At 33.9% G+C, this 16,050-nt stretch overlaps 1 protein-coding gene across 12 annotated transcripts in view; it reads left to right on the top strand.

The window, feature by feature from the left end:
- The window catches only part of yem (yemanuclein), a 96,361-nt gene that overhangs the window by 77,450 nt on the left and 2,861 nt on the right, over window positions 1–16,050 (top strand). For 6 of the 12 annotated variants that reach the window (XM_068394989.1, XM_068394982.1, XM_068394988.1 and 3 more), the window contains 2 exons: window positions 8,437–8,566; window positions 14,284–14,409. In XM_068394989.1, the coding sequence (XP_068251090.1) occupies window positions 8,437–8,566; window positions 14,284–14,409 (256 nt within the window). The remainder of the gene's footprint in view (window positions 1–8,436; window positions 8,567–14,283; window positions 14,410–16,050) is intronic. The other 6 variants (XM_068394983.1, XM_068394981.1, XM_068394980.1 and 3 more) reach the window with 3 other exon arrangements.

Raw genomic sequence — 16,050 nt, 5'->3', positions numbered from 1 at the left:
TAAAGCTGGTTCATGATATCCTTTAAATTTGTGTAGTAAGCATTTTAATAACACATCATGAGGATTGAAAATATTTACTTTAAATGACAATATTTATTTTATATTTTACTGTAGGACAACTTATGACATTTTACTTTTCTTACTGTGGGAGTTATATTAATAAGGGAGGGTTGTAAAGTCATACTTTCTTTCGTCTTCTTCTTCTTCTTTTTATTTTTTTTTTTTTAACATTGGGATCTTTCTCTTACCTTAGAAATAAGGAATTTTAGCTACTAATATTTTTTGTTCTACAACGCCATTATGTACTACTCGTTAATTACCTGTTTGAACTTTTGGTACGTATTTTTATCGACGGGAAGAATCTAGACTAATTTTCATATACAGTAGCTTATTTTTAGTTACTCATTGCGGTTTCAGTATAGCACATATCCAGTAGGTTATTATTTGTCTTCGAAGGAAACCCCAGAGATTTAGCAAATTTTTGATGCTATCAATTTTTATGAACTTGCTGATATTGTAAAGGATAAGTATTAAGGTATGGAGTGATGTGACACTAGATTATTTGAAGAATAAATGTGAGATGAAAATTGTGTTGAGGCATTGTTTTCAGCATGAAGTTGTCTCATAAAGTTAATTGGCACATTGTAAATAAGAAAACTATTTAGCTAAATGTTGACAACAATTGTATCATCCTGAGTAAAGAATATTGCTGGTAAAAAATGACACCCAGACTTATAAATTACATGAGTAATACAAGTTAAGTCATGTGCCGCATGTCTGGTATATAAATGTAGGTCACAGATTCAATAAGGTGAGCTAAATGCTAACTTGAAGTATCTGTTCCGTACAATAATAAAACTTTGCTTTTGGTTAAGGTATCATAAATATACTTTTGGTTTATTTAATAGGCAATTCAAGGTCAAAGCAGTACTGAGTAGGATAAAAAAAACTATAGAAAACCGTAAGTACTAGATAGGATATGCATCAATTCGAATTGCAAACCCCACTCGCTGTTTAGAGAAAAAGTAAAATCCAGACTTTTAAATTACATGAGTGATAATAGTTGTTTCATGTGCCGCATGTCTGGTATATTGATTTGGATTACAGATGTGATATGGTGAGCTCAACATTGTTAACACAAGCATCTGTTTCATACAATAACAACAGTCTTTAGTTGGATCAAGAGGGATTCATAGATACGTAACTGACAGCTTTAAGAATTTAGGTTAAAGAAACTTAGAATCTAATCTTAATTTAGAATAATATGTTCAAACACAGAGTTATGAAAGCTAGGTGCGTGGCCTAAAGATGTGCTCTTAAATAAGGGTTGAAAATTGTTGCAAGAAAGGTTGAATGATTTAAAAAAAGACAATAGGAAATTGATAATAGTTTTCAGGCAAAAGCAGTAAATTTATGGGACAAAAGTTTGCTACAAGGGATCTACACTATTACCTATAGTACTTTGTGTATGGTGCAAAGTTGTCTGTAACCCTTAAAAGTCGAGCTTGAAAATGATGCTTGGACTGATAGGCTACCCTGAAAATGCTTTGCTCAAGTGTCTGGCTTAAAAGATGCTTGGCTTTCTGGGGTAAAAAGGGTGAAAAGCTAAGCAGTAACTAAATGATAGTAAAAAATATTTATGGTCTCAGTGATAGATGTTTTAAGCATAGGAAGTATCGGAATTAATCCAGACTTATTAATTACTTGACTAATGCAAGTTTAGTCATTTGCCGCAGGTCTGGTAAATTAATGAGGATTATAGATTAAACCTAGTATGCTATTTGTTAACTAGATATCTCTCCCCTACAGCTATAAAGCTGGTTCATGATGTCCTTTAGATTTGTATATTAACCTTTTTAATAAAAAGAAAAAAAAAGGGAATATTATTTATGGTTCATTTATTGTACTCTAGAAATTTAATCTATTAGTTTGTGGTGTGTCTTCCAGGGGATGTTATTTGGTCTAAATCTTTTATTGATAGGTCTTTTGTTAGTCTAAAAATAACATTGGTTAATTTTACATTACAGTGTGGTAATGGTATTCATTGTGAATGTTACAGTTTGATAATGATAGATTATCTTATCTTGACTTTTGACAGGCATTTTTAGGTATAGCACAGTGTAGTTAAAAGTTAGATACAAGTTTTAGCAAGAAAAATGAAAGGAGTTGGACAGTTGAGAAAGAAGAGATGAGAGGAACCAATTAAGAGTAACTGATAGAAAGCTGCAAAGAGCCCGTAGACAGTTGCCATCAAGGAAAGGTTAGAAAGAAAATCTAGACTTATAAATTACATGAGTAACACAAGTTAGGTCATGTGCCGCAGGTCTGGTATATTAATAAAGGTTACAGATTGAATATGGTTAGCTAAATGCTAATTAAAGTATCTATTCTGCACAATAGTGAAATGTCATTTTGGGTTAAGATGGGATCATAAATAGGCTTTAGGTGTGTTTAGTGAGGAAATTTAAGATTAATGCAAAGCAGTTGTAGGATGAAGAAACTGCAGGGAATCATTAGTCAGAAATATATTTGGGTTTTGTAGTTATGAATATTGAAAGCTTTAGAATTAGATATAGACTAAATACATGAATAGTGTAAGTTCATTTATGGTAAATCAAAGTGGATTATATATCAAAACTAATAAACTAATTATTAAAGAACATCTATTTCTTTTGGCTATAAAGCTGGTTCATGATATCCTTTAAATTTGTGTAGTAAGCATTTTAATAACACATCATGAGGATTGAAAATATTTACTTTAAATGACAATATTTATTTTATATTTTACTGTAGGACAACTTATGACATTTTACTTTTCTTACTGTGGGAGTTATATTAATAAGGGAGGGTTGTAAAGTCATACTTTCTTTCGTCTTCTTCTTCTTCTTTTTATTTTTTTTTTTTTAACATTGGGATCTTTCTCTTACCTTAGAAATAAGGAATTTTAGCTACTAATATTTTTTGTTCTACAACGCCATTATGTACTACTCGTTAATTACCTGTTTGAACTTTTGGTACGTATTTTTATCGACGGGAAGAATCTAGACTAATTTTCATATACAGTAGCTTATTTTTAGTTACTCATTGCGGTTTCAGTATAGCACATATCCAGTAGGTTATTATTTGTCTTCGAAGGAAACCCCAGAGATTTAGCAAATTTTTGATGCTATCAATTTTTATGAACTTGCTGATATTGTAAAGGATAAGTATTAAGGTATGGAGTGATGTGACACTAGATTATTTGAAGAATAAATGTGAGATGAAAATTGTGTTGAGGCATTGTTTTCAGCATGAAGTTGTCTCATAAAGTTAATTGGCACATTGTAAATAAGAAAACTATTTAGCTAAATGTTGACAACAATTGTATCATCCTGAGTAAAGAATATTGCTGGTAAAAAATGACACCCAGACTTATAAATTACATGAGTAATACAAGTTAAGTCATGTGCCGCATGTCTGGTATATAAATGTAGGTCACAGATTCAATAAGGTGAGCTAAATGCTAACTTGAAGTATCTGTTCCGTACAATAATAAAACTTTGCTTTTGGTTAAGGTATCATAAATATACTTTTGGTTTATTTAATAGGCAATTCAAGGTCAAAGCAGTACTGAGTAGGATAAAAAAAACTATAGAAAACCGTAAGTACTAGATAGGATATGCATCAATTCGAATTGCAAACCCCACTCGCTGTTTAGAGAAAAAGTAAAATCCAGACTTTTAAATTACATGAGTGATAATAGTTGTTTCATGTGCCGCATGTCTGGTATATCGATTTGGATTACAGATGTGATATGGTGAGCTCAGTGCTAACATAAGCAGCTGTTTCATACAACAACAAAGTCTTTTATTGGATCAATGTGAAGAAGAAAACTATTTAGCTGAAGGTTGATTACAATTGTTCTGTCATGAGTAAAGAATATTCATAGTTGATAAATGCCACCCAGACTTATAAATTACATGAGTAACACAATTTAATTCATGTGCCGCAGGTCTGGTATATTAATGCAGGTCACAGATTAAATATGGTAAGCTCAATGCTAACTAAAATATCTGTTCCTTACAAAGAAAAAGCCTGTTTTTGGGTAAAGATGAGATCCTAAATATGCTTTTGGCGTAATTAGCAAGGAAATTCAAAGTTAAAGCAATTCAGTTGTAAGATGAAGAAACTAGATAACCATAATGCTTGTTAGGATATGCGTTAATTAAAATTGCAAACCCCACTCGCCATTTTGTAAAGTTAGAAAGAATATCCAGACTTGAATTACATGAGCGATAATAGTTGTGTCATGTGCCGCAGGTCTGGTATATTGATTTGGATTATAGATGTGATTTGGTAAGCTCAATGCTAACACCAGCATATGTTTCATACAATAACAAAGCCTTTTGTTGGATTAAGAGGGATTCATATATGTATAATTGACAGCTTTAAACATTTAGGTTCCAGAAACTTACTAATCTTATATAGAGTAACATGTTTACACACACACAGTTATGAAAGCTAAGTGCTTAGCCTAAAGATGTGTTCTTGAATATTTGGTGAAAATAGTTGCAAGAAAGAATAAATAATTTTGACAGAGACCAAAGGAAACATAATAGTTTTCGGGTGAAAACAGTTGAGTTATGGAACGAAAGTCTGCTACAAAGATCTGCACTATTATGTACTGTATAGTACTTTGTGTAATGTATAAAGTTGGCTGTAACCCTTTAAGGTTCAGCTTATATGATGCTTGGCCTGATTGGCTGACATAAAAATGCTTTGCTTAAATGCCTAGCTTAAAAGATGCTTGACTAACTGGCATAACTATACTGAAAAGCTAAGCAGTAACCAAATTATTTCAGTGATAGATGTCTTAAGTATAGTAAGTATCAGAAATGTGGTAGGTACGGCAATTCAAGCTTGAAAAGCAAGGACAAGGCTTCGACACAAATTCTTACATGAAGTTGATTGACATATTGTAAACCAGAAAACCATTGATTCTGAATGTTTGTCACAAATACGTAGTACTCTGTAAAAAAAATTTACAAGTTAACGAATGGTATCAACCCCACTCTCCCATTAAGAAAATTTTCTTTGAAATTATGTGAATAAAATTAGTTTAGGTTATGTGCCACAAATCTTTTATATAGATGTGGATTTAAGAATAAATTAGTTTAGGTTATGTGCCACAAATCTTTTATATAGATGTGGATTTAAGAATAAATCTTATGAACAGAATTCTGATTTGATCATCTTTTCATTACAGCGGTAAAGCAATTTGTAGGATACAAAGGTTCATAACATGATGATATCAGTTAGTGTATCATGATATAAAGCTAAGTCTTATATCAATCAGCATTTTTAGCTTATATAAAAATGAGTTTCCATAAATCTACATCGGACCATATTAAATAACTTTTTTCCTTGTTTAACCATGGATATATTTTGCACAGGCTTGTTTCGATTAATAACTTTCTGGGTTTTGGCAAGAATCTCTCAAGCCAAATGGTTATTTTTGTTGTTAGAAACAGTTTAGTAAGGCTACCGACTCAAACCTTGGGCTCATTGTAGGGTTGTCTTTGTCCATTTGAGGTTTTAATAATTTGAAAATAAGCATGCATTGTTGATATGTTGAAGTTTACTATTGATACCAAAAAAAAAAAAAAAAAAAATTTAGCATATTTCATTCATAATTTATATTTTTTTGGATACTGTATTATGAATAATCTCTTAAGCAGGTCTAGATGTCTATGAAAATGGAATTAGACTAATCATTAGATTCCTTTGTTGCTGTCTCACAGGATTTTTTATACAGGAGAGGGGGTTCCCAGCCCCCACGTCCTGTCCCTTTTAGTCGCCTCTTACGACACGCAGGGATAACGTTGGCGCAATTCTAATTGTTTTATGCCCCCGCGGCCACGGGGCTGGAGGAACGTAGAGAGTAGAGGTCCCCTTTTTTGTTTTGTTTCTTGTTGTTGTCGGCTACCCCCCAAAATTGGGGGAAGTGCCTTTGGTATATGTATGTATGTAGATTCCTTTGGTAGTTAACTTAAGGAATCTAATGATCTGAATGTTAGTTTGAAGTAATTATGTCCTCTTGAAGTAATGAATGTTTCAAGCTTAATGATAAAACCCAGACTTATTAATTACATGATTTATTAAAATTGTCATGTGCCGCAGGTCTGGTATATTAATGTGGATTTCAGGTTAATCTTGGGAAGCAAGTGCTATCTAAGTTATCTGATCTTTACAACAGTAAAGCTGCTTGTTCTGGCAAGTTGCTTATGACATATTATATTCATTTAGTTTATTTAGTAGACATTTGAAGGCATCGTAAGGGAATATAGCATATTTAATTTTGATTTATTATTGTTTCAGAATGTTTTACATGTCTATGTATGATTTGTTGTTTAGACTGCACATGCAGAAATGCCGGTCTTTCTATATTAAGTGCATCACCTTTAAAGATTATTGCGTAAATAATGAAAATTAATGGGCAATGTACAAAAAATTTCATCTTGCTTAGGCAGATAATTATAACATCTTCAGTTTATCTAGTGATATTTTTTTAAATATTCTGGCAAATTTTGAATTTATTTGGGCTAACATAAGTGGAAATTTTGTAATAAAATCATGCAAGTCAACTTTTCTTTATAATGGTATAATCTAGGAAACCACCGAGTTGTCCTTTGACTATTTTATGGGGCTGATATTCCTGTTGTAAGGGTTTTATATTTTAGAAGTATATATTTATCAGAATGTAGTAAATTACTATTAGTCTAAGAAATACTCCAAAGATTTTGCAAATATCATGAGAGAAAAATAGAAAAATATCTTTAGTAATGGACATAGTTATAAACAACGAATGAAAAACAGCTGTTTTGTTATGAACCAATGATTCAGATAACACCTGATTTCCTGCATTTCAACTTTTGTACGATAGTAAATAATTACCACAGTTGTTACAAATGACATTAAGTAGAATATGACTGATATATTATTACATTTTATCCTTTATCACTATGGACAAAAGATTTGCAAGGAAATGTGTCGTTGAATTTACACAAGTTTTAGCTGAAGCTGGGAAAAGCAAACAATGCTCAATCTGTTTGGCATCAGGGAAAGTGGTGAACAAAACTGGACCCTGCTTTATGTAAAGGTAAACCAAATTGTGCAAAAACTACCTAAAGAATTAAAAGAAAAATTTAATAGTTTCCTAAGCTTTGAAATCAATCAGTGGCCAAGCTAAGGAATTAGATCCAAATTTAACAAACGGCTCGAAAATTAAGTTACATGATAGTGCTACTGCTTCCCTTAATTTTTGTAGAAATCTTTCTTTGGAAAGATTTAACTTTTAGCAGCTGCCCGATGGCATACCAAGTCTGTTTTTGCTAAACATTATCTTAAAGAATATGGGTTTATGAAAATAGCAAGGCTCTAGGGCCCATAGTGGCTGTAGGGCCATGGTCTAATTAATTTCAAGTTCAGTTAATTTATGACTCATATTAGTGAGTATATGGAGTTTTGGTTTAATAATAGATTTGGAATCAATCAAAAGTATCATTTAGAGGAAGAATTATCATTTAGAGATAATCTATGCCCAGTCTTTTAAATAGCTTTAGTAAATAATATGGAGTCTCGTATTTTTAAGTGGTTTCATGGAAGTGAGCTAGACCAGGTTAATAAATAAAAAACATGGTATATTGTTTTTACTTAACATTATCCTATCTCTTTCCTTCACTGGCATCCCACCTCCACCTAAGTGTGGGAGTCAGCAATATGAACATCAGGGGAGATTCTTAGAAGTAAACAGATTTTTAATATTAAAATACTGTATCTTATTTCTACACTCGCACAACGTTCATATGCAAGCCTACCCTCTTCCGTACTGCCTTGTAGGGATAATTTTAACTTTGAAAAGGAAAGGACAAAAAGACCCCTAGTGTGTATGTTCTGGGTTCTTACCACTTACTGCCAGAATTTTGACTTCGAAATTGAAAGGACAATGTCTGGCAGTGTATGTTCTGGGCTTCTTACCACTTACTGTTGAATGTTCCATGCCTTTACTAAGGGTATGTATTTATTTAAGGGGAAACTTTTTCAATATTTTAATTAAAGTGAGCTTCTAGAGGAGAAATTATATGAACATCAGGCTGGTATAGAAATAAAAATTTTTATTTTTGAAATTCCATTTTTTTTTTTTCAACTTGAACCTGTTATATTTTTAAATAAGTGTAATTTATACTAAACAACTAAGTTCGTCTAATATTTTATGAATTTATTAATTACTGCAGACAAGAACTTTTTATTTGTGGTTTGTTTCCTGTTTCCAACTTCTTGGTATTACAGCGGTCCATTTTTTTATGCCAATTTTCACACATTGGTAATAGAGGATAAGAAGTTTTATGTTATTTTGAAAAGTTTATTATTGCATATAAATTCTCTTGATATTGACAGATGAATTCTTCACAGATAAGTGCTTCCAATTACTTACCTGGGATAGGACCGCTGCAGGGCCAGTTATCCAGTGAAATGATGAAGTTGGTTTCCCATGTCGGGAAATCAGTAGATAGCTTTTCCCCATCAGGTAAGTGTCACTCTTTTTTTAAAGTTGAATATTTTCCACCACATCCCCATCCTCGCCTGCAATGCTCCTCATTAAGAACTTTGAGATTGCTTAAAAACATATCCTTGTTTTATTTTATTTGTTGTTGCACTACCATTAATTTCCCTGACCTTTTGCATGTCAATATTTTTCTTGTTCACCTTGCCGTCACAGTTATCTAGATCTTGAATCAAAAACTTTTTCTTATACCATGCAGTAATATAAAACTTGTTCTTAGTCATTTTTTCCAATTCTCAAGAATTTGAAGATAGTGAATAAAAGGAAAACAACAAATTCGAATAATAAAACTTCAAAAGAAGATTATCCCTGATATGAATAACATGATTATAAACTCTAGAATTTGTAGATGAATGTAAAGAAGGTACTAACAATAGATGACAAATTTAGGTGGCCAATCTGGAAAAAAAAAATGATTTAAAATTTTTTCTACAGTACACTTTCCTGTTATAGAATTGAAAATTTGGAATATTCAAGTTATACATTTTGTAAATTGAAATTCTTCAAACCATGAAGTTGAGGTACTGGATGCATTAATTGTATATTTAACAATCCTTATGATTTGCAAAAGCAAGTTATCCCATCTGCAACTTGAAATGTAATGCCTTTTAGTATATTACAAACCTATCATTTGTGTAAGTCTACATTAAGAGTGTAAAACTCAGATTCCTTGTGCACTTGGTTATGGTCTTGAGGGCTATCAAAGATTTGCTAATTATTATTGGCAAGACTGAAGATTACAACTTTTTTTGCTGGTCATCCTTGTTTACCAAAGATATATTTGGGTTAATTTTAACGGTTTAGTTACATTTTTCTTGGTTATATGTACTGTAACAATTTTAGTATCTCGGGTTAAAAAGTCTTGTCACATTGCAGGCTATTTGAGACCATCCTGGCCATGAGTTTTGACATTCCTTTGGAATTCTAAACGCTTTGTGCTCATTTTCAAGATCATTATTATCTGCTGGGTGATCAGCAGAACTTCATATTTGCCCATAGAAATCTTTACTTTCACTGATGCAAAACTTCCCTTTTTGGGGTTGAGATATAACTTTACTTCACTTGTCTTTAATAGACTCATCAAAATTAACTGCTCAGGAGATGCTATGGTCTCGAGGTACTCGTCTACATTCAAACCGACAATGCTTTCATTTACTTGCACTTCAAGAAATGCAGGGAGGACTGAATCCTTTCTTCTGACAGAAAAGCTTGGAAAGGAATTATCACCATGATGATCCTTAAATATAGAATCCTTTTAAACGGTATCAGAAGGAACTTTTTTTTCCATTGGCTAGGACTCCAATTAATGTAGAAACCTGAGCAACCATATCTGATGAACCTGAATCTTTTATAGGGATGTGTTAAAAAATTAGTCAGTTGTCTACATACAATGTAACTGGCTGATGCCCTGAAATCTCAACCACTGAGATTGGATCAACACCTTGGTAAATATCTGAGATCAGTCTTGATTAAAAAAAACAGGCACATGAACCGATATATTTTTCTTGAGTCAGGATTAACTAAAAATAATCCTAAAAATAATTAAATGTACACAACAAAAACTTCTATCACACTACATCACCTGTCATTACAACAGAACCTAAAGCCCAGCCACCCGTTGAGATACTACCGCTAGAGAATTATGCGGTCCTTTAACTGGCCAGATAGTACTACATTGAAGCCTTCTCTCTGGTTACGGTTCATATTCCCTTTGCCTACACACACTGAATAGTCTGGCCTATTCTTTACATATTCTCCTCTCTCCTCATACACCTGACAACACTAAGATCACCAAACAATTCTTTTTCCCTTTTAAGGGGTTAAATACTGCGCTGTAATTGTTCATTGGCCACTTGTCTTGGTAAGGATAGAAGAGACTCTTAGCTATGGTAAGCAAATCTTCTAGGAGTAGGACACTCCAAAAGCAAACCATTGTTCTCTAGTCTGGGGTATTGCCATAGCCTCTGTACCATGGCCTTCTACTGTCTTGGGTTAGAGTTTTCTTGCTTGACGGTACATTCAGGCTCACTATTTTATCTTATTTCTCTTCCTCTTCTTTGGGTACCTATCAAAAATAAGTTTCTTTAATTACTGAAAAGGAGATGCCTTATCTGAATCGGGTCCTTCCTCTGTAAGATCTTCATCTTCATCTTCCTGGCCAGATGAATTGTCTAAAATTTTAAACCTATGCATTCATTCTTGTTTACTTTGAATGGGAACCTTTGCTCCTGTGCTGTGCAAGGCAAAGGATTCGTTTCAGCAATTGAGGTACTGGCACACTGCTAGCAAAAACTTGAGATGTGCTATTGAATGATCCTACTTTATACTGATGTACACTGCAACCTGAAACATGATGCAGCCCAATGGCTTTCTTTTGTTAAAACTTTGAAAGATTTAGCTAAGACAGGTACTTTGTTCCACAGGAGCCATACAATATGCCACACCATCAATAAATGAATAGAAGTGGTTGCTCACAAGCACTTACTTCACTTGGATACAGATTTTCATCTCTGTCTTCTACCTTGGAATCCAGTGGTTGTAATGAGCAGACTGGATAACGGAAATCCAAGGGTATCGCAGTAGGACAACGAAGTAATTCGAGAGTGTGAGGCTTCTAGAGAGACGATCGATTTTGTCATTTGTTATGCGCCATCAGAACCCTTACTGACTAATGTTCTAGATCCACTAGGCAAAATTTGAGTTAGGATGGGGTTCAAAACTGGGATGGTTAGACTAGAATCTTTGTCGTTGCCCAAAGATTCACTGACCTTATGTTTGATAAATAAAGTCAAAGACGATAAGAGCTTCTGAATCTCATTACTATTCAAACCTGAGAGCTCATTAATATCTCAAGTGGCATTATCACATCATCCCTGCTGTAATCAACTAACCTAGGCTTTCCTAGAATTTCCCCCAAACTAAACATTTGCCTCCCTTTACTTTTGGAACACTTAATCTGGTCATCTACCATCTGAACTTACATTTGCATAAGAAGAACAGTAAGGCCTTCCCATTCCGCACAATGATTATTTAAATCAGATTATTGTCCCTGGCACGAGACACGAGAGAATGAAGATTTTGATCGGCCATTAAAAAATTCCTTGAACAATCTACACAGGAATTACTAACAAATCCAGAAGACATCCCTTATGGTCATTAATAACTTGAATGGCACAACACTATTCGGAGGAGGTAAGCAGTGTCGTCCTAATTAAGTACGAGGTCGATAAGAAGAGTAAAGAGAAAGCATTTACGTTGTACCCAACCTCCAGGTTATTGCCGTTTACCAGTAGATTGTCTCAGTATTGTACTTGAGACTTTAGCCTATTAAAAGAGAGAGAGAGAGAGAGAGTCCTAATGGGCCTAATATTCTTTGCACATGGCGATCTACCAAAACCTTTATTTTAAAAAAATGCAAACGTATAAAACAGCCAGATGACTGAAAACAAAGTAGCTTCACAGTATGCTGGGATGGGGGCAGATCTTCCCCGCTACATACCATTAGCGACTGTTACCATGTTATAATCCTCATAGCCGAGTTCCAACTACAATGAGAAATACTCCTGTTAAAGGACTAGGGTTTGTTTATGTGTAGGAACAACTACACTTACTGGAAAATGGTATTCTTTTCATTATTCTTTGCTATAGGCACAATCAGATGGAAAGGGAACATAAAAGATGGATAGGTATCTGCATAAAACAGTTTTAAATACAGTACTGTACATATATTGTCGGCAGAGGCTATAAAAAAAATAGGCTCCTATATGCCTTTAACCTTAAGATCTGTTGGGTACTGTACATGCATGGCATTGCTAGCCAGCTTGCAGATTGTCATCATCTTTAATACTGGAATTATTTACCAAAGATATATGAAGACCACTTGAGTGGGCTAGTATAGATCAGTTATTTTTTATACAAAGTAATGTCAGTCATAATACAAGTTTGCTATGGCATGTAACACTGAACTTTGCTCTTATATTCTTATTCTCTAGCTCTCAATCGTTTCTTAGCTACAAGTCATATTTTTGTGCACTTCAGTGTATAATTTGAATATTATCCAGTGAGTAATATAATCAAAATTAGGAGCTATGTGGGGTAGTTTGTAGCGCTACGGCCAAGCGTCCTAATTTGCTTATTATCGCTCCGACTGTTATCTTGTATAGAATATAAACGTTTGGAAATGGTCTACGGATCTTAAATATGTTGTGTAAGGGGGGGGGGGGGGGCGCTGGGTTAGGACACGGCTTTTAGCATAGGTTAGGTGGGTTTTTTAAGTTAGCTTCTCCCGTTGTACTCGTAGGTAAGGAAACTGTTGTGTAAGGGGGGGCGGGGAAGCCCCCCCGGGCAAGGATACGGCTTTTAGCATAGGTTAGGTGGGTTTTTTAAGTTATCTTCTCCCGCCAAAATCGTTTTTAGAACGACGGCCACAGTTCAGAATATTCCCGTTTTCTACGGGATCTGGCCGTCACCCTACAAAGGCTCCGTTATGTGAAACCACTAATACAAATGCAGTAAAGTAGAAATATTTAAATTATAGACTGAAGTGCACAAAAATATGACTTGTAGCTAAGAAACGATTGAGAGCTAGAGAATAAAAAAATAAGAGCAAAGTTCAGTGTTACATGCCTCAACTTGGTGCCGGTCCCAAGCCCAGGTAAATGGGGGAGGGTTGGCGGCAGGAAAGGCATCTGGCCATGAAAAATTAACCAAAACAAATATTTTCAGTGGAGATTGTGATATTAGAATTAATGCTAGGGCGTCCTCGCCTGACCCCTCCAAAAAATCGGCAAGGGCTACCTAGTCATAGGCGGGCTGGTTTAAAGAGGTAGATGGAGAACGCTTGTCAGAAACATCGACCCCACATAAAAGTGGGAAAAGATGCAGACGAAGAAGTGTATAATTTGAATACTTGATTTGTTTGGTACTCTATCTGATTCAGGTCAGGTAGAGTATTTTATGTTAAAAGTATGTGGAATGAGATTTAAATATCAGATGAATTTGGATATTGGCCAAGATAATGAGTTGGGAATTTTCCCTTTCAAAAATAGCTGAAAACTTCTATCTCAAGTGTTTCAATAGGTTTTATATAATTATTGTAAATCTTGAATGTTGCCATAAGTGTTGATAAAATTGAGAGAAGATTGAAGTATGCATGAACCCTTTTTGACTGGAGGACACATGATGTTAACTACTTTTATCTACATTTGTATTGGTGGTTTCACGTAAATCCTAATTTTGATTGCATTACTCATTGGATAATTTGCTCACTTCCCAGATAACCAAGCACATGAAGATTGCAGTCATAGAGAGCTTCAGCTATACCAAAGCTATATAGATGAATTCAGTAATTTTTTTGGGTACTGCAGCAAAGTGTTCTATATTTTTATGAGCAAAAAAAAAAGCACCAGAATCTTAATGTTTTATGCTATGCATGGAAGTAATTTTGCTCATAGCTCACATATTGTAAAGTAGAAATGTGTCTTAATGAGAGATTATCACAAAATTGAAGAATCCTGGTGTGATTATCTTTTTCTTTATTTAGGGAATCTGCATGTTTGGTAAATGTTTTTGAAAGCAAGATGCAAGTGTGCATGGTTGATTTTTTTTTTTTTTTTGACTTTTGATTTGTTGTGTGACAATTTTATTTGAGATTTTGTGCTATGTATAAGTGTTATCCACAGGACCATACCCAAACCCAGGCACCCCTACCTCAGTTTCTTCCCACCTGTCTCCCTATGGAGATGCGTCAAGGGGAAACCAACACTCGCATCACATCTCACCCCACCACCTCCACCCCACACACGGAGGTAGGCAGACCATCCTCCATTGCATGGTTTTAATCAAAGGTGGATCTTGTGTTAGTTGAAATTGCACTTTTTATTCAGTTTGTACAACCATTTATGTTTATAAGAAGAGAGTTTTGTCTGCTTAGTTTGAAGAATTTATACTTTATTTTAGGTAGCAGTTTCTCACTTTCCCATGGAAAGTTGTCATTTGGCCGATTATCTTTGTATACTAAGTTATTATTCTTGCATGACTAGTAAAAATGCCATGTTTTCAGTATAAATTTGATCATTACCATTAGAAGTTAATAAAGGACCGTAGTATTTTGTAATTTACTTAAGTGTTGGATTTGCTGAAGACAAATGTTGAGAATTTTTTTCAAAACTTCTATATTTTATTCTTATGGAAACTCTGGAACACTATCATTATATTATTACTTTAGTTCTCATCTTAGATACAGATAAGTCTCCATGATTTATTGGTAAATGTAACATTGGGTGCCAAAGAAATATTTTATAGAATTTACTGTGTTATGTTTTTCCAAAGGGCAAAATACTGTACTTATATCCATTTTCGTCCCCCTAATAAAAGGACGAGTCAGTACTGTATCAACATTTATGCCATTAAGTAAGATGTTCCCTTTTTGGGGTTAATTATTGAGTGAGTTCTCTCATCTATGTCAAAAGTGAAATGGCTAACAAAATCAAATTTGCTTTCTATAATTAGAAAGACTCCCATTATTATATTAACATCCATTTGCAGCTATGTTGGTAACTTCTACAAGTAGTCCATCAATTTGAAATTTTATTTTGTATCTGAAGTTGAAGCTAGAAACCACTAGAAGACCGATGACTGAAAATAAGCAGGATAAACTCAGAATACTGAATTAGAAATATTCGTGGTGGTATGCTTTTGATAAGTTTGACTTCTGTATTTACCGGATAAGGTTTTTCCGTGAAAAAGTAGCAATTTTTGGGAAAGAGAAGCAATTTTTTTTTGTTAGATGGTATGGCCGCAAATCCAAATCTTGATGGAATTTTGTGGCCTTCATATAAATTATTTTTTGTGTGATCCTTTGTCTAATATTTTCTTATGCTTAGGGTTTGGTCAAGCCATTTTGTACTAACTGGGATAGATGTGATAGAGTTATTTATGATGGTGTGTCTTTGGTTAAATAGGCTTTTCTTGAGAAAATCACAAGCTCAAATTTATCTTTGATCCTGTGTATCTTGCGCTCCATTAGGAGAACTGCTCCCTGCATATCAGTATTGTTATTGGGGGGAGGTGTAAAAGTATCTCAACTACAATTATTCATCTTCTCATCCTATGTCTTGTTTTTTAGTTTCTACTCATAAATATTGAGCCTGCAACCAACTGTAAGTCAAGTTGTTATCATGTCCATTGTCATTGTATCACATTTAATATTTTTGAACTACACAGAGTCATTTTCCAAAATTGCTTGCCTCTCTATAGCCTGGCTTGGTCAGATTTAGCGCTAACATTGCGTACAGCATAAAACTCCGCTTGAATTTGTCTTTAACATATTCTTAGGTATCATGAATTTAGTAGTTGTCAAGAAGAGTACTTCCAGTTATGTTACTTCTTTCCTCTGCAACTAAGTTTTTCCTATCACATGATTTAAGAACAGGCGCTAATCGTGAAAA

The sequence above is a fragment of the Palaemon carinicauda genome, chromosome 20 (assembly GCF_036898095.1).
Source record: "Palaemon carinicauda isolate YSFRI2023 chromosome 20, ASM3689809v2, whole genome shotgun sequence".
In the NCBI taxonomy this organism is placed as follows: domain Eukaryota; kingdom Metazoa; phylum Arthropoda; class Malacostraca; order Decapoda; family Palaemonidae; genus Palaemon; species Palaemon carinicauda.
Note: the sequence above shows the minus strand (reverse complement) of the source record. Positions and strands in the feature narration are given on the sequence as shown.